This window comes from Carcharodon carcharias, chromosome 27 (genome assembly GCF_017639515.1).
Source record: "Carcharodon carcharias isolate sCarCar2 chromosome 27, sCarCar2.pri, whole genome shotgun sequence".
Lineage (NCBI taxonomy): Eukaryota > Metazoa > Chordata > Chondrichthyes > Lamniformes > Lamnidae > Carcharodon > Carcharodon carcharias.
In genome coordinates this window covers 16,002,053-16,020,501 of record NC_054493.1, presented here as the reverse complement: position 1 = coordinate 16,020,501, position 18,449 = coordinate 16,002,053, and the positions used below count along the sequence as shown (strand labels likewise).

At 44.1% G+C, this 18,449-nt stretch overlaps 1 protein-coding gene and 2 long non-coding RNA genes across 3 annotated transcripts in view; 2 read left to right on the top strand and 1 right to left on the bottom strand.

Annotated features, from left to right (window-relative positions):
• The window catches only part of LOC121270302 (zinc finger protein 420-like), a 56,634-nt gene extending 38,576 nt beyond the window's left edge, over positions 1 to 18,058 (top strand). Inside the window, exons 6-7 of the mRNA XM_041175609.1 lie at positions 14,900 to 14,953; positions 16,919 to 18,058. Coding sequence (XP_041031543.1) covers positions 14,900 to 14,953; positions 16,919 to 17,971 — 1,107 coding nt within the window. The 3' untranslated portion in view covers positions 17,972 to 18,058. The remainder of the gene's footprint in view (positions 1 to 14,899; positions 14,954 to 16,918) is intronic.
• On the bottom strand, positions 346 to 4,919 carry LOC121270469. The gene is made up of 2 exons (XR_005941550.1): positions 3,305 to 4,919; positions 346 to 1,306 (listed from the first exon to the last, which is right to left on the bottom strand). It is a non-coding gene; the product is annotated as an uncharacterized LOC121270469 (long non-coding RNA).
• On the top strand, positions 12,766 to 14,962 carry LOC121270470. The gene is made up of 3 exons (XR_005941551.1): positions 12,766 to 12,896; positions 14,023 to 14,416; positions 14,900 to 14,962. It is a non-coding gene; the product is annotated as an uncharacterized LOC121270470 (long non-coding RNA).
• Positions 18,059 to 18,449: the final 391 nt, after the last annotated feature.

Below are 18,449 nucleotides of genomic sequence, written 5' to 3'. Positions count from 1 at the left end.
CATTAGAATCCTCCAAGCATCCTGGTAGATCAACACTGCCCTTTCCCCTAAACAAATATGTATCCTGTAAGATTTAATTCCCAGAACAAAATTATTTCAAACCAAATGAACGGAACGAACTATTTCAGCATGTGATCTTGGCAGGACTCTGTCTAACTGTATCAATGATTTCCCTCGATTAACAGGTTGTGTAGAAAATGTAATTAGATCGTGTGTGTGAACAACTCAGAAATAATGAGCTGTTTGATCAGAAAAATGAGCACTTGCGTCAATTCGACATGAAATCAAGTGAAAAAGTAAATAATGCTTATATGCATAGCTATGGAAGGAACACAAGTCTAAATCTTCATGGCAATGGCTGAGGGAAAATATATTTTTTAAGGCAAACTGGGCATGGAATCTACAGAAACTCCTTCTTCCAAAGGGAATTGTGCAATTCATTGATATGCAGAAAAATAACAGGTTTGCTAAAAGAGAGAAGGAAACAGCGATTAATTCGTTTGCACTTTTAAAAAGCTGACAGAGACATGATGATGGAAGGGCCGTGGTATGGATACATGACGCTATGCCATTTTATGATGACATTGTTTTATGAGTCTGTCTGCAGCATTCCAAATTAAAACAGCGGCGTTCCAATTCTCCCAACCAAAGAGCCAGTGAGCTGCTGCGTGACAGCACAGTTTAACATTCCAGATAGGCTCACTGCCATGATGGCAGTCTAGTGTTTCTATAGCGTAGTGGTTATCACATTCACCTCCCATATGCAAGGCACCCCTGTTCAAAACTGGGCAGAAACATTATTCCAGCTGGCTACTTTTGAGAGAGGGCAATTTGCGTCATTCAGGTTTGTTTTTGAATGTTAACTGAATCTCTCATGTGACAGGCATGTTACTTTGCTCTTACCTGGGCCTTAAAATGAATGCAGCAAAATCAGAAGCGCTGAAATTCCATCATACACTGAGTAGAAATAGATGTTCATTTTTTGACTCGGCACACATTTTAGCAGTTCATCCGAGCAGCAACAGAATTTGGTGGGTTTTCGATGCAGATTTACACCGTTACCCACTACCTCAAAGATGTCTCATACTGAAGTACACGCATAAAGACAGGTGCAAGCGATGCTGTAATTGAACCAGAGGAAATTACTGAGCTGGTACAGAATCACTCCTTCAAATAATCGAGCTTCAGAATAGAGTTTCAGGAAAAATGACTAAGGGAGTCGTGGAAACCGAGGTGCAGTGCAGATCTGCTGGCTTCCCTACTGTCTTCTATATGGATGCGATTTAGACGCCAAAAGGCTTATCACCTAGAACAAAAAGGGACCAAATATAATGAAAATATCATTCTCAAAACTGTTCCCAGTAATATTCTTGCATTTTGTTTACAAGCTAACTGTGCTCAATTTCAAATGAGCACCATATGATTTGCATTACCTGCTGACTGGCATTCTTTTGTCTATCAGTCATGTTTGCAATTCGAGGTTGGTGTGGATTTCAGAGAGTCTCAATTCAAATGAAGGTATCAATAACAGATAAAATGTTAATATTAAATATAGAATAACGGAACAAATACTGAGTTAAGTTTAAAAACAAAAAAAACTGCGGATGCTGGAAATCCAAAACAAAAACAAAAACAGAATTACCAGGAAAAACTCAGCAGGTCTGGCAGCATCGGCGGAGAAGAAAAGAGTTGACTTTTCGAGTCCTCATGACCCTTCGACAGAACTTGAGTTCGAGTCCAAGAAAGAGTTGAAATATAAGCTGGTTTAAGGTGTGTGTGTGGGGGGCAGAGAGAGAGAGAGAGAGGTGGGGGGGGGTGTGGTTGTAGGGACAAACAAGCAGTGATAGAAGCAGATCATGCTTCTATCACTGCTTGTTTGTCCCTACAACCACAACCCCCCCCCCCACCTCTCTCTCTCTCTCTCTCTCTCCGCCCCCCCCCACCCCCCCGCCCCCCACACACACACACCTTAAACCAGCTTATATTTCAACTCTTTCTTGGACTCGAACTCAAGTTCTGTCGAAGGTCATGAGGACTCGAAACGTCAACTCTTTTCTTCTCCGCCGATGCTGCCAGACCTGCTGAGTTTTTCCAGGTAATTCTGTTTTTGTTTTTGTACTGAGTTAAGTTTGCTCAATTTCGTCTTCTGAGGATAAAATGGATGTTCCTAATGCTTAAGAGAAAGCATTGTACCCAGAGACATTGGCTGGGCAGACACTTTTACATTTTGAAATTCGAAACAAGCTGAGGCACCAACTGTTGTCTTCCTGCAACAAGTGACATGGACACTCAGTCCAAATATTGGAAACCTCCAAACATTCTGGTAGCTCAGCACTACCCTGTTTGTTACGCAAATATTTATCCTCTGTAAGATTCCGGTCCAGGAACAAAAATATTTCAAACCAAGTTAAGTAAACGAACAATTGAAGAACGTGACCTTGGCAGGGCTCTGTTAAACTCCGGAACAAACATTTTCCTCTGTAATATCGCACCCTCGATTGAAGGGGTATGGAGCAAAAGTAATAAGATTGTACAAATAGTAAGATTGAAGAAAATAACGCTTTTGAACATTGGAGATGAGATCAATTGCATAATTATATCATGTTCATATGGTAAAATATATTAGGGACCCAAGTCCAAATCGTCATGTGAACCTTGTGAATTAAGGCAAACTAGGCATGGATTCTGCAGAAAGTACTTTTTCGAAAGGGTATTGAGCAATTTAATGAAAGGGAGGAAAACACGGGTTTATTAACAGAGAGAAGCAAATTGTGATTAATTAGTTTATTCGTTTAAAACGGGAGCAGAGGTCGGATGGTGGAAGGGCCTCTTCTGCCATTGTATGGATACATGGTGCTAGGCCATTTTATCATTACGTTGTTATATCAGTCTCGCTGCAGCGTTCCTGAGAATAGCAACTGAGTTCCATTTCTACGAAACAGACACCCAGGGTGCTGCTGCGTTACAGCGCAGTTTAGCATTCCAGACAGGCTCACGGCAGTTTCTGTAGGGTAGTGGTTATCACGTTTGCCTAATACGTGACCGGTCCCCGGCTCAAAACTGGGCAGAAACATTATGAAAACTTACTCATTCAATCATGAGTGTGATTTGCATCATTGAAGCTTAGCTGAATCTCCTCTGCTGCATGCATATTGCATTTACTCTCACCGAGGACGTGCTGAGATTTCACGGCGCACTTGAGTGGAAATTGATGTTCGTATTTCACTGCGCTCACATATTAGCAGCTCGCTCAGTCAACAACAGAAATTAACCATTCTTTCGACACAGATTAACAGTTACTCACCATGTCAAAGATAACTTGTGCTCGTAACGACAGACAAAGGGGGATCAGATCTAATTAACGCATCATTCTCAAATCTGTTGCCTGTAAAATTCTTTGATTTTGTTGAAATGCTGACTGCTGTGCTAAATCTCAAATCAGACCCGTATCAAGTGCATTATCTGGTGTCTGACATTCTTTTGTTTGCCAGTCACGTTTGCAATTCGATGTTGTTTTATATTCCAGAGTCACAAGTCAACCGAGGGCATCAATGTCAAATAAAAAAAAATCATACTGAATGTTGAATAACGGAAAAAAAATGCTGCTGAGTAAAGTTTGTCGAATTCCGTCTTCTGAGGAGGAGAAGGGTGTTCCTAATGACTGAGCAGAAAGCATTACTGCCTGAGACATTTGCTGGACCGAGCCTTCTGCATTATGAAACTGAAAACAAACTGAGGCACCAAGTGGAAACCAAAAGTTGTCTTCCTGTAACAAGAGTCAAGACTCTCAGCCTAACCATTGGAACCCTCCAAACATTCTGGTAGATCGACACTGCTCTTTTCCCTAAACAAATATGTATTCTGTAAGATTTCATTTCCAGGACAAAATTATTTCAAACCAAGCAAATGGAACGAACTATTTCAGCATGTGATCTTGGCAGGGCTCTGTCTAACTTAATCAATAATTTCCCTCGATTAACGTGTTGTGGAGCAAATGTAATTAGATTGTGTAAATAACTCAGACATAATGAGGTGTTTGATCAGAAAAATGAGCACATTCGTCAATTCGACATGAAATCAAGAGAAAAAGTAAATAATGTTCATATGCATAGCTACGGAAGGAACACAAGTCGAAATCTTCATGGCATTGGCTGAAGGAAAACAGTGTTATTTTAGGCAAGCTGGGCATGGAACCTCCTTCTTCCAAAGGAAATTGTGCAATTAATTGACATGCAGAAAAGTAACAAGTTTCCTAAAGGAGAGAAGGAAACTGCGATTCATCCATTTGCACTTTTAAAAAGCCGACAGCGACAGGACGATGGAAGAGCCGTTGTATAGATACACGGTGTTTTGCCATTTTATGATGACACTGTTATATGAATCTATCTGCAGCATTCCAAATTATAGCAGCTGAATTCCATTTCTCCCAAACAGAGAGCCAGAGAGCTGCTGTGTGACAGCACAGTTTACCATTCCGGACGTGGTTGCTGTATTGTAGTGGTTATCACGTTCACTCCTCACGCGAAAAGCCCCGGGTTTGAAACCCGGCAGAAACTTAATCCAAGCTTGCTATTTTTGAGAGAGGGAAATTCGGGTCATTCAGGTTTGTTGTTGAATGTTAACTGAATCTCTCATGCGACAGGCATGTTACTTTTGCTCTTACCTGGGCCTTAAAATGAATGCAGCAAAATCAGAAGCGCTGAAATTCCATGACACAGAGTAGAAACAGATGTTCATTTTTTGACTTGGCACACATTTCAGTCCGAGCAGCAACAGAATTTAGTGGGTTTTCGATGCATTTTACATCGTTACACACCACCTCAAAGATGTCTCATACTAAAATGCGCTCATAAAGACAGGCGCAAGCGATGCTGTAATTGAACCAGAGGAAATGACGGAGCTGGTACAGAATCACTCCTTTAAATAATCCGGCTTCAGAATGGAGTATCAGGAAAAACAACCAAGGGAGTCGTGGAAACCGAGGCTTAGCGCCGATCTCTTCTGGCTTACCTCCTGTCTTCTATATGGACACGATTTCGGCGCCAGAAGGCTTATCACATCGAACCAAAGGGGATAAAACATAATGAACGCATCATTCTCAAAACGGTTCCCAGTAAAATTCTTGCATTTTGTTTGAAAGCTAACTGTGCTCAATTTCAAATGAGCACCACATGATTTGCATTGCCTGTTGACTGGCATTCTTTCGTCTATCAGTCATGTTTGCAATTCGAGGTTGGTATATATTTCAGAGAATCTCAACTCAAATGATAGCATCAATAACAGAAAAAAAATTAATATTAAATATAGAATAACGGAACAAATACTGAGTAAAGTTTGTTCAATTTCGTCTTCCAAGGATAAGACGGATGTTCCTAATGCTTAAGCAAAAAGCATAGCCCCCGGAGACATTTGCTGGACGGACACTTTTACATTTTGAAATTCAATCAAGTTCAGACACAAGGATGAAATTAACATAAAAGCAAAATACTGCGGATGCTGGAAACCTGAAACAAAAATAAAAATAGCTGGAAAAACTTAGCAGGTCTGACAGCATCCGCGGAGAGGAACACGGTTGACGTTTCGAGTCGGTATGACTCTTCATCAGAACGGTGAAACCAAAATTTGTCTTCCTGCAGCAAGTGACATGGACCCTCAGTCCAACCGTTGGAAACCTCCAAACATTCTAGTAGCTCAGCACTGCCCTGTTTGCGACACAAATATTTATCCTCTGTAAAATTCCGGTGCAGGAACAAAATTATTTCAAACCAAATGAAGTAAACGAACAATTGAAGCACGTGATCTTGACATATCGCTGTTAAACTCCTTAAGCGTTTTCCTCTGTAATATCGCACCCTCGATTGTAGGGTTGTGGAGGAAAAGTAATAATATTGTATAAATAGTAAGATTGATAAAATAACACTTCCGTAAATTCGATGAGGTCAATTGTATAATTACATCATGTTCATACGGTAAAATATATTAGGAACCCAAGTCCAAATTGTCATGTGAACATTGTGAATTAAGGCAAACTAGGCATGGATTCTGCAGAAACTACATTTTCGAAAGGGTATTGAGCAATTTAATGAAAGGGAGCAAAAAAAACTGGTTTATTAAAAGAGAAGCAAATTGTGATTAATTAGTTTGCTCGTTTAAAAAGGGGACAGAGGTGAAAGGTGAAAGGGCCTCTTCTGCCATTGTATGGATACATTGTGCTAGGCCATTTTATGATTACATTGTTATATCAGTTTCGCGGCAGCACTCCTGAGAATAGCAGCTGAACACCATTTCTCCGAAACAGATACCCAGGGTGCTGCTGCTTTACAGCGCAGTTTAACATTCCAGACAGACTCACTGTAGTTACGGCAGTTTCTGTTATGTAGTAGTTATCACGTTCGCCCAACACGCAAAAGGTCCCCCGGTTTGGAATCGCGCAGAAACATTATTAGAACGTATTTATTAAACAGTGAGGGTGATTTGCATCATTGAAGATTAACTTCATTTGCATTTGTTCTCAGCGAGGACATGCGGACACCCTGGTCCACTCCTCCATCAATCCCTACTCCCCAACCCCACCTATGGCACCACCCCATGCCCACGCAAAAGATGTAACACCTGCGCCTTCACTTCCTCTCTCCTCACCGTCCAAGGACCCAAACACTCCCTTCACGTGAAGCAACATTTCACTTGCATTTCCCCCAACTTAGTCTACTGCATTCGTTGCTCCCAATGTGGTCTCCTCTACATTGGAAAGACCAAACGTAAACTGGGCGACCGCTTTGGAGAACACCCGCAAGAATGACCCAAACCTCCCTGTCGCTTGCCATTTCAACACTCCACCCTGCTCTCTTGCCCACATGTCTGTCCTTGGCTTGCTGCATTGTTCCAGTGAAGCCCAACACAAACTGGAGGAACAACACCTCATCTTCTGACTAGGCACTTTACAGCCTTCCGGACTGAATATTGAATTCAACAACTTTAGGTCTTGACCTCCCTCCTCCATCCCCACCCCCCTTCTGTTTCTTCCCCCTTCCTTTTGTTTTTTTTCCAATAAATTATATAGATTTTTCTTTTTCCCTCCTATTTCCATTATTTTTAAATATTTTTAAATATTTTATGCTCCCCCCACCCCCACTAGGGCTATACCTTGAGTGCCCTACCATCCATTCTTAATTAGCACATTCATTTAGATAATATCACCAACTTCGACACCTATGTGTTCTTTTGTTCTGCCGTCTGTGACATCTTTTGATGATCTGCTTCTATCATTGCTTTTGCTTAAAACCACACCATCCCACTCCACTTCTCTCCCCCCAACCAACAACCGCCCCCCCCCCCCACCACCACCTTAAACCAGCTTATATTTCAACCCTTCCTGGGATTCACCTAGTTCTGTTGAAGGGTCATGAGGACTCGAAACATCAACTCTTTTCTTCTCCGCCGATGCTGCCAGACCTGCTGAGTTTTTCCAGGTAATTCTGTTTTTGTCTGAGATTTCATGACAGACTTGAGTGGAAATATGTTCGCATTTCACTGTGCTCACATATTAGCAGTTCGTTCAGTCAACAACAGCAATTAATGGGTCTTTCGAAACAGATTAACACAATTACTCACCATGTCAAGGATAATGTGTGCTCGTAACGACAGACAAAGAGGGCTCAGGTATCATTAACGCATCATTCTCAAATCGGTTCCCTGTAAAATTCTTTGATTTTGTTGAAATTGGGTGAGGGAAACAGTGTTATTTAAGGCAAACTAGATACGGAATCTGCCGAAACTCCTTCTCAAAGGGAATTATGCAATTAGTTGATATGAAGAAAAATAACAGGTTTACTAAAAGAGGGAAGGAAACTGCGATTAATTTGTTTGCTCTTTTGAAAAGATGACAGAGACAGGATGTTAGAAGGGCCATTGTACGGATACGCGGTACTATGCCATTTTATGATGACATTGTTATATGAGTCTGTCTGCAGCATTCCAAATTATAGCAACTGAATTCCATTTCCGGGAGTTGAGGAGAAGTGCGAGAGGAGCCGGGAGAGCAGGGGTGACTGAGGGAGTTCGGTGAGGAGGGAAGGAAGTGATCCTTTGATGACTGTGAGTATGGCCGGGTAAGTAATTACTTCTTTTATCACTTCTAGTTTTTAAGGCCTCGTTTTGTGCTTGATCGTTTGTAAGGGCTATATTTTGTAATAGCGAGGAGCAGGGAAGAAGGGCCCTTGAGTAATTGATATTATAGGTGGGAAAAGAAAAAATATATATAAATTATTGGGAAAAAGGGGAATTGGGAAGGGGGTGGGGATGAAGGAGAGAGGTCATGATCTAAAATTGTTGAAATCAATATTCAGTCCGGAAGGCTGTAAAGTGCCTAGTCGGAAGATGAGGTGCTGTTCCTCCAGTTTGCATTGAGCTTCACTCATCTTCCCACTAGGCACTTTACAGCCTTCTGGACTGAATATTGCGTTCAACAATTTTAGATCATGAACTCTCTCCTCCATCCCCACCCCATTTCCGATCCCCCCTTTTTTCCCAATAATTTATATAGAATTTTCTTTTCCCAACTATTTCCATTATTTTTAAATGTATCTCCATCCATTGTTTTATCTCTACCTTTTAGCCTTTTTCGATTCCTTCATCCTACCCCACCCCCACTAGGGCTATCTGTACCTTGCTCGTCCTGCTTTCTACCCTTAATTAGCACATTCCTTTAGATAATATCACCACCTTCAACATCTCTTTGTCCTTTTGTCTGTGACATGTTTTGGTTATCTCCACCTATCACTGGCCCTCTATCCAGCTCTACTTGCCCCAACCCCCCTCAAACCAGCTTATATTTCACCTCTTTTCTATTTTTACTTAGTTCTATTGAAGGGTCATTTGGACCTGAAATGTTAACTGTGTTCCTTTCCACAGATGCTGCCAGACCTGCTGAGTTTTTCGAGGTAATTTTGTTTTTGTTTTGTATTTCCAGCATCCGATGTTTTTTGCTTTTATTTGAGTTAGATATAGTTCTTGGGGCGAAAGAGATCAAGGGCTATGGGGAAAAAGAGGGAGCAGGCCATTGAGTTGGATGATCAGCCAAGATCATGATGAATGGCAGAGCAGACTCGAAGTGCCGAGTGGCCTACTCCTGCTCCGAGTTTCTATATGTCTCCTCATGTATAGTAAATGTGATAATCACTGCACTGGGAAAATGAGTGTGAATCCCCCCGGACAGAGGAGAACTGACCATCCATCTCCAGCTCTAATTCCGGAACAGAAAATGCTGTCAAGAATCAGCAAGTCAGGCTGAGGCTGTAATAAAAACAAAAAAACTGCGGATGCTGGAAATCCAAAACAAAAACAGAAACAGAAATACCTGGAAAAACTCAGCAGGTCTGGCAGCATCAGTGGAGAAGAGCACTGTTGATGTTTAAGTCCTCATGGCCCATCAACAGAACTAAGTAAAAATAGGAAAGGGGTGAAATAAAAGCTGGTTTAAAGGCTGGGGGGGTGGTGGGGGGGGGGGGGGTATGTGTGTGTGTGTGTGTGTGGAGAAGGTGGGGTTGGGGGGGGTGCGGTTTGGGACAAGCAGCCGGTGATAGGAGGAGGTAACCAAAAGATATCACAGACAAAAGAACAAAGATGTGTTGAAGGTGGTGTTATTATCTAAAGGAATCTGCTAATTAAGAATGGAGAGCAGGACAAGCAAGGTACAGATAGCTCTAGTGGGGGTGGGTGAAATAAGACTAAAAGGGCATAAAAGGTATAGATAAACGATGGGTGGAAATACATTTAAAAATAATGGAAATAGGTGGGAAAAGAAAAATATATATAAATTATTGGAAAAAACAAAAAGGACGGGGAAGAAACGGAAAGGGGGTGGGGATGGAAGAGAGAGTTCAAGATCTAAAATTGTTGAACTCAATATTCAGTCCAGAAGGCTGTAAAGTGCCTAATTGGAAGATGAGGTGCTGTTCCTCCAGTTTGCGTTGAGCTTCACTGGAACAATGCAGCAAGCCAAGGACAGACATGCGGGCATGTGAGCAGGGTGGAGTGTTGAAATGGCAAGCGACAGGGAGGTCTGGGTAATGCTTGCAGACAGACCAAAGGTGTTCTGCAAAGCAGTCACCCAGTCTGCATTTGGTCTCTCCAATGTAGAGGAAACTGCTTTGGGAGCAACGAATGCAGTAGACTAAGTTGGGGGAAATGCAAGTGAAATGCTGCTTCACTTGAAATGAGTGTTTGGGCCCTTGGACGGTGAGGAGAGAGGAAGTGAAGGGGCAGGTGTTGCATATTATGCGTTTGCATGGGGAGGTGCCGTGGGAGGGGATTGAGGAGTAGGGGGTGATGGAGGAATGGACTAGGGTGTCACGGAGGGAACAATCCCTATGGAATGCCGCCGGGGGGGTGGTGAAGGGAAGATGTGTTTGGTGGTGGCATCATGCTGGAGTTGGCAGAAATGGCGGAGGATGATACTTTGAATGTGGAGGCTAGTGGGGTCATCACTGAGGACAAGGACCCTATCATATTTCTGGGAGGGAGAGGAAGTTGTGAGGTCGGATGCGCGGGAGATGGGCCGGACACGGTTGAGGGCCCTGTCAACTACTGTGGGTGTAAAACCTCAGTTAAGGAAGAAAAAGGACATGTCAGAAGGACTGTTTTTTAAGGTAGCATCATCAGAAGAGATGCGACAGAGGCGAAGGAACTGAGGGAATGGGATGGAGTCCTTACAGGAAGCGGGGTGTGAGGAGCTGTAGGCGAGGTAGCTGTGGGAGTCGGTAGGCTTGTAATGGATATTGGTGGACAGTCTATCACCAGAAATTGAGACAGAGAGGTCAAGGAAGGGAAGGGAAGTGTCAGAGATGAACCATGTGAAAACGATGGAGGGGTGGAGATTGGAAGCAAAATTAATAAATTTTTCCAGGTCCCGACGAGAGCATGAAGCAGCACCGGAGTAATCATCGATGTACTGGAAAAAGAATTGTGGGAGGGGGCTAGAGTAGGACTGGAACAAGGAATATTCCACATACCCCATAAAGAGACTGGCATTGCTGGGGCCCATGCGGGTACTCATAGCTACACCTTTTATTTGGAGGAAGTGAGAGGAGTTAAAGGAGAAATTGTTCAGTGTGAGAACATGTTCAGCCAGACGGAGGAGAGTAGTGGTGGATGGGGATTGTTCGGGCCTCTGTTTGAGGAAGAAACAGAGAGCCCTCAGACCATCCCAGTGGGGGATCGAGGTGCAGAGGGATTGGACGTCCATGGTGAAGAAGAGGCGGTTGGGGCCAGGGAACTGGAAATTGTTGATGTGATGTAAGGGGTCAGAGGAATCACAGATGTAGGTGGGAAGGGACTGGACAAGGGGAGAGAGAAGGGAGTCAAGATGGCGAGAAATGAGTTCCGTGGGGCAGGAACAGGCTGACACGACCGGTCTGCCGGGAAAGTCCTGTTTGTGGATTTTGGGTAGGAGGTAGAAGCGGGCCGTCCGAGGTTGGGCGACTATCAGGTTGGAAGCTGTGGAAGGAAGATCTCCAGAGGAGATGAGGTCAGTGACAGTCCTGGAAACAATGGCTTGATGTTCAGTGGTGGGGTCATGGTCCAGGGAGAGGTAGGAGGCAGTGTCTGCGAGTTGACGCTCAGCCTCAGCGAGGTAGAGGTTAGTGCGCCAGACAACAACAGCACCACCCTTGTCAGTGGCTTTGATGACAATGTTAGGGTTGGACCTGAGAGAATGGAGTGCAGTAATTTCAGAGAGACAGGTTAGAGTGGGTGAGAGGAGCAGAGAAATTGAGACGACTAATGTCATGCCAACAGTCCTCAATGAAAAGATCAAGAGAAGGTAAGAATCCAGAGGGAGGGGTCCAGGTGGAGGGAGGATATTGGAGATGGGTAAAAGGGATCCGTTGAACGGGGAAAGGACTCCTGCCCAAAGAAGTGAGCATGGAGACAAAGGCAGCGGAAGAAGAGTTCAGCATTGTGCGGAGCCTGAAATTCATTAAGATGAGGGCGTATGGGTATGAAACTAAGTCCTTTGCTGAGCACTGAACATTCAGCGTCGGATAGGGGAAGCTCAGGCTGTATGGTGAATACATGGTCGGGGCTTGGATTGGAAGACAGGATGGGACAGACAGAGAGACAGTCATGGGTGGAGGGGGTGGGGATGAAGAGATGTGTTTGGTGGTGGCATCATGCTGGAGTTGGCAGAAATGGCGAAGGATGATCCTTTGAATACGGAGGCAGGTGGGGTGATAAGTAAGGACAGGGGGGACCCTATCATGTTTCTGGGAGGGAGGAGGAAGCATGAGGGCTGTCCTTGTCGTGCTGCATTGTTGCAGTGAAGCTCAATGCAAACTGGAGGAACAGCACCTCATCTTCCGACTAGGCACTTTGCAGCCTTCCGGGCTGAATATTGAATTGACAACTTTAGATCTTGAACTCCCTCCTCCATTCCCACCCTCTTTCCGTTTCTTCCCCCTCGCTTGTTTTTTCCAATAATTTATCTAGATTTTTCTTTTTATATCTATTTTCATTATTTTTAAATGTATTCCACCCATCATTTATTTCACCCCATCCCCACTAGAGCTACCTTGCTTGTCCTGCTCTCCACTCTTAATTAGCACATTCTTTTAGATAATATCACCACCTTCAACACCTCTTTGTTCTTTTGTCTGTGACATCTTTTGGTTCCTCCTATCACTGCTTGCTTGTCCCAACAACACCCCCCCCCCCCTCCCCCTGGACCAGCTTATATTTCACCCCTTTCCTATTTCTACCTAGTTCTGTTGAAGGGTCATGAGGACTCGAAACGTCAACTTTGTTCTTCTCCGCCGATGCTGCCAGACCTGCTGAGTTTTTCCAGGTGTGCGCAATGTCGATACTGGCGACGAACGGACGCTTCTTTATCAGATCCGCAATCGGTAAGAGATGCCGAACGAAGGGAGCGATAGATCGGTCGGTGGGCGGGAAGGTTTTGTAAACATGATGTGTAAGCGCAAAACCCGAAAAATAACTTCCCGGTCTCCCTTTCTGCACCGAACGGGGCCGCAGCTTGGAGCGATGGGCCCGGATTAACTATCGCCATCTTTGTAGGGGGCGATGTGAAGCAGGGCTCATGTGCGGCCGCCATCTTTGTAAGGGGCAACTTTTGTAATAACTGGGCGGGGCTTGTTACCGATTTAGAATGGGGACAAATTGTCTATTAGCTGCATTAGCCTTTGACCTGGGTAATTTGACCCTCCATTACCCTGGTTTGCACAGACTCAGATGCCTTATTTATGAGGCAGAGCAGCAGCAGAGAAGGCAGGAAAGAGAAGCAAATCCTGCTCTCCAGATCCCACGACCTCATAGGACGACCTGCTCAAATATGAACAACACCTCATCTTCCGACTAGGCACTTTACAGCCATCCGGACTGAATATTGAATTCAACAACTTTAGGTCGTGAGCTCCCTCCCCCATCCCCACCCCCTTTCTGTTTCCCCCTTCCTTTTCTCTTTTTTTTCCAATAAATTATATAGATTTTCCTTTTCCCACCTATTTCCATTATAAAAAGAGAAAAAGAAAAAAAAAAATTATTTATTTATTTATTTTATTTTAATTTTTTTTACATCTTTTATGCTCTCCCCACCCCCACTAGAGCTATACCTTGAGTGCCCTACCATCCATTCTTAATTAGCACATTAGTTTAGATAATATCACCAACTTTAACTTTAACACCTACGTGTTCTTTTGTATTATTGCTGTTGACATCTTTTGATGATCTGCTTCTATCACTGCTTGTTTGTCCCTACAACCACACCCCCACTCCACCTCTCTCTCTCCGCCCCCCACACACACACCTTAAACCAGCTTATATTTCAACTCTTTCTTGGACTCGAACTCAAGTTCTGTCGAAGGGTCATGAGGACTCGAAACGTCAACTCTTTTCTTCTCCGCCGATGCTGCCAGACCTGCTGAGTTTTTCCAGGTAACTCTGTTTTTGTTTTGGATTTCCAGCATCCGCAGTTTTTTTGTTTTTATATTAGTTTTGCTCAAATATCTGCAGGTCTGTTCAGTCACATGAAGACCCACAACCCTGAATGACGTCATCTGCGAATCGAGAGACTGCCGACGACAAAGATGACGGGGGAAATGTGCAGCAGGGTGCTTGTGCAAGGAAGCATGAACAGAGAGTGTTGTGAATTCCTATCCTGGACTGACAGGGATGGATTCTGGAAACTCCTTTTACAGGGGGTTAGAAGAGGAGGATTTGCACACAGCAAACTCAATCAAGCAAAATGTTTGTCTCTTCGGAAATTTTAATCTTGGACTGACAGTGATAGCTTTCGTAAACTTCTTTTAAATGGTATTAGCAGACAGGAAACTCAAACCAAATCTCACTTCAAAACCTGACAGAATCACTTGATTCATCAGGACCTGGATATTATCAGCTTATGAGTGTAAGCATTGAGTTCCAGGTCATTACCACTCACTGTGTAAAACTTTTTCCTCACATCCCTCCTGTAGATCTTGCTCAAAATCTTAAATCTGTGTCCTGTAATCCTTTTACAATCAGCTGATGGGAACAGCTTTTCTTTACCTACCTTATCTAAATCGATCATAAACTTGTACACCCCTATCAAATCTACCCCCAATCTCCAATGCTCCAAGGAGAACAATCCCTGTTTCTCCAACCTAACCTGCCAATTAATATAGCTCACCCCTGGAAACAATCTGGTAAATTTTCTCTGCACCCTCTCAAGGACCCTCACATCCTTCATAATGTGTGGTGATCACTGGTTTGCACAGACCCAGATGTTCTGTGTTTGTGTCTATGATGTCATTACGCACCAACAATTGCTCAGTGACATCACCCCACTCCCCGGGTATTTCCTCAACTAGGAGATTTTTCTCTGACTCCAGTGTTTCTGATATCTTTCCAGCTGCAGGCTCCAGCAGGAGATTTTAATATTGAAAACAGTGGAGTTGTTTCAGAGGTGAGTATTTTTGAATATTCATCTAAAATTTAGTACTTTTAGTGCTGTGCTTTGGTTCCATAGCTCTGGAACTGGTCCTGGGGGGATTCATTACAGCCCAGCCATTCCCTCGCCTTCTGCGTGAACACACAGTCCTTGAATAGTGACTAGGGGCAGGAATGCAGGATGTTTCATTCCTATCCCCACCACAGGATCACTAAGGCTCATTCTACTATCCCTACCACTGTGCCCGGGTAACAAAGTGAAGTCATTAACATCGAGTCACACTGCACTTTCCAACTGAGCCATCAGGGACCCATCCTCTACCAGTTTATGGGAGGGGAGTTACTTAGGGAAATCTACTATAGTCCATTTCTCTTGCACTTCTGAGCTTATATTGATCACCAAATTCTGCACCATCTTTAATACCCGTAATTCATTACACACACCCTGAAACGTTAACGCTGTTTCTCCCTCCACAGATACTACCCGACCTGCTCATTATTTCCAGCATTTGCTGTTTTTAATTCAGATTTCTAGCAGCTGCAGTATTTTGCTATTATTTTATTGCAGGCATTGCTCACAGAACCAAGCCTAGCAACACAGATGGACCAATTAAAAGCTGGTTTGTTGCAGGGTAGGCATTGGTTGTAGAAATAGTCCCTGGCCTCTAATTTAGGTCCATTTTCATCGAGTCAAACAATCACTGAAGGATACAATACAGACGGAAGTTATTCAGCCCGTCTTGCCTGTGCTGGCTTTCTGCAAGAGCAAATCAGCTAGTCCCACTCCCCTGCACTTTCACTAACAAGACCAGATATTACCCATCCCCAGTTACCTGTGGAGAAGATGATGGTTGACCTTCTTGAACCGCTGCAGTCCATGTGGTGAAGGTGCTCCCACTATGCTGTTAGATAAGCAGTTACAGGATGCAGTGGTATATGTCCAAAATCAACAATAACAATTTGTATTTGTATAGTGCCTTTCATGTATTAGACCTTTTCAGGCTGCTTCACAGGAGTTTTATGAATCAGGAGCCTTTGTAGATCAGTGAGTACAGGGCTGATGGCTGGATAAGACTTGGTCTGAGTAAACACACAGACAGCAGAGTTTTGGATGACCTCAAGATTACAGGGAGATTGAATGTGGGAGGCCGGCCGGCAGTGTGAAGGGATAGTTAAGTTTAGAGGTAACAAAGGAATGGATGAAAGTTTTAGCAGTAGATGAGCTGGGACTAGGGCAGAATCAGAGGTGAAAACATTCAGTAATGATGCTGATCTGCGGCTGGAAGCTCAGTTGGGGTGAAATATTTCACCATGGTTGTGAACAGTCTGATTCAGTCTCAGACAGTTGCCAGGAGTGGGTTGGAGTTGGTGGTCAGGGAGTGGAGTTTGTAGCGGGAACTGAAGACAATGGCTTTCATCTTCTCAATATTTAAATGAGGGAAATTTCTGTTCATCCGGTACTGGATGTCAGAGAAGTCAGGACAATATGTGACTTGGGAGGGGAACTTGGAGATTATGGTCTTCACATATGCCTGCTGTCCTTGTCCCTCTAAGTGATGGAGGTTGAGAATTTGGGAGGTTCTCTTAAAGTTCTGGTTGAGTTGTAGTTATGTAAAATCCCCCTTCTTCACCCCTTGCCTCTCCCACCCTACTGCTTGTCTCTCTTGCTCTCTTCTCCCATCTAGTCTTGTGTAGGCCCAGACCAGGTGACAGGTTCCCTTTCCTGAAGGACATTAGTCATCCAGCTGGGTTTTTACAACAATTCAGCAGTTTTCATGGTCACTTCTTCCTAATGCCAGCACCACAAATTACCATATTCACAATTCGCCTATATGTTTTTGTGCGTTCTCTCTCACTTCCTTTTTTCTGTTTTAAATCAATTTCACAGGGTATTAAAGGGGAGGATTTGCAGTCGGGAATCTCAAATCAAGCATCACATCAAAATCTGACAGAGTTGCCTAATTTATCATAACCTGAATGCCATCGGATTTTGAACATGGAAGGAGAAAGCACTGTTCACAGTGAGGAGAAACCGTACACGTGTTCTGTGTGTGGACGAGGCTTCAGCCAATCATCTGACTTGTCAGAACATAAATGCCGTCACAACAGAGAGAAACCATGGAAATGTGGAGACTGTGGGAAGGGATTTAATTACCCATCTGAGCTGGAAAATCATCAGCGAGTTCACACTGGGGAGAGGCCATTCACCTGCTCTGAGTGTGGGAAGGGATTCACTTGTTCATCAACCCTGCTGCAACATCGACAGGTTCACACTGTCGAGAGGCCTTTCAAATGTCCAGACTGCGGGAAGTGCTATAAAAGTCCCCGGGAACTGTCTGGCCATCAACGTGTTCACTCTGACGAGAGACCGTTCAGGTGCTCTCACTGTGGGACTGGGTTCAAGACATTATCTGTCCTCACTGTACACCAGCGAATTCACACTGGGGAGCGGCCATTCATCTGCTCAAAGTGTGGGAAGGGATTTGCTCACTCTTCTCACCTGCTGACACACCAGCGAATTCACACTGGGGAGAGACCTTTTAAGTGCCCAGACTGCGGGAAGGGCTTTAAAAGTTCCTGGGAACTGATGTTTCATCAACGTCTTCACACTGGCGAGAGGCCGTTCAGGTGCTCTCACTGTGGGGCTGGGTTTAGGCGATCACCTGATCTGATTGTACACCAGCGAGTTCACACTGCGGAGAGGCCATTCACCTGCTCCGAGTGTGGGAAGGGATTCACTCGGTCATCCACTCTGCTGGAACACCAGCGAGTTCACACTGGGGAGAGGCCGTTCACCTGCTCGGACTGTGGGAAGGGATTCACTCGGTCATCCCACCTGCTGACACACCAGCGCACTCACACTGGGGAGAGGCCGTTCATCTGCTCTGTGTGCGGGAAGGGGTTCAGTCAGTCATCCCACCTACTGACACATCAGCGAATTCATACTGGGGAGAAGCCGTTCACCTGTTCTGAGTGCGGGAAGGGGTTCATTCAGTTATCCAACCTGCTGCTACACCAGCGAGTTCACAAATAACGATAATGATTGGATTTTTCTGTTAATCATATTTGGGGTGAACCATTGTTCATTACGGTCTGTTTCTGCTGATGTTAATAAACTTCGGCCCAGTTATTGTGTTATTAATACTGTGGATAAAAGTCAAATAAAACAGCTTTGTGCTAAACAAAATGTGTTGAATCTTTTTAATATCTCTAACGTGTTAGCTCCTTTTGAAGGCTCTTGCTTTCCCCTGTCTCATCCATCCAGAGCTCCAGCAACAAGTGTGAGGAGCTCATGGAGCTTCCTTGTCACTAAGATTGAGACAATGCAATCAGCTGCCTCTGCTGCTTCCCTCTCTTCCACTAGCCCACTGGGACAAACTGCCTCTAAAGCTCCCCCTTGTCTAAGCCCTGAATTCACATCTTTCTCCAGTTTCCCTCCTATCCTCTATCTCCCTCAGAGCTCATCTTGTCCATAAGAGACACCTTCTGCTCCCTTGACCCTATTCTCACTA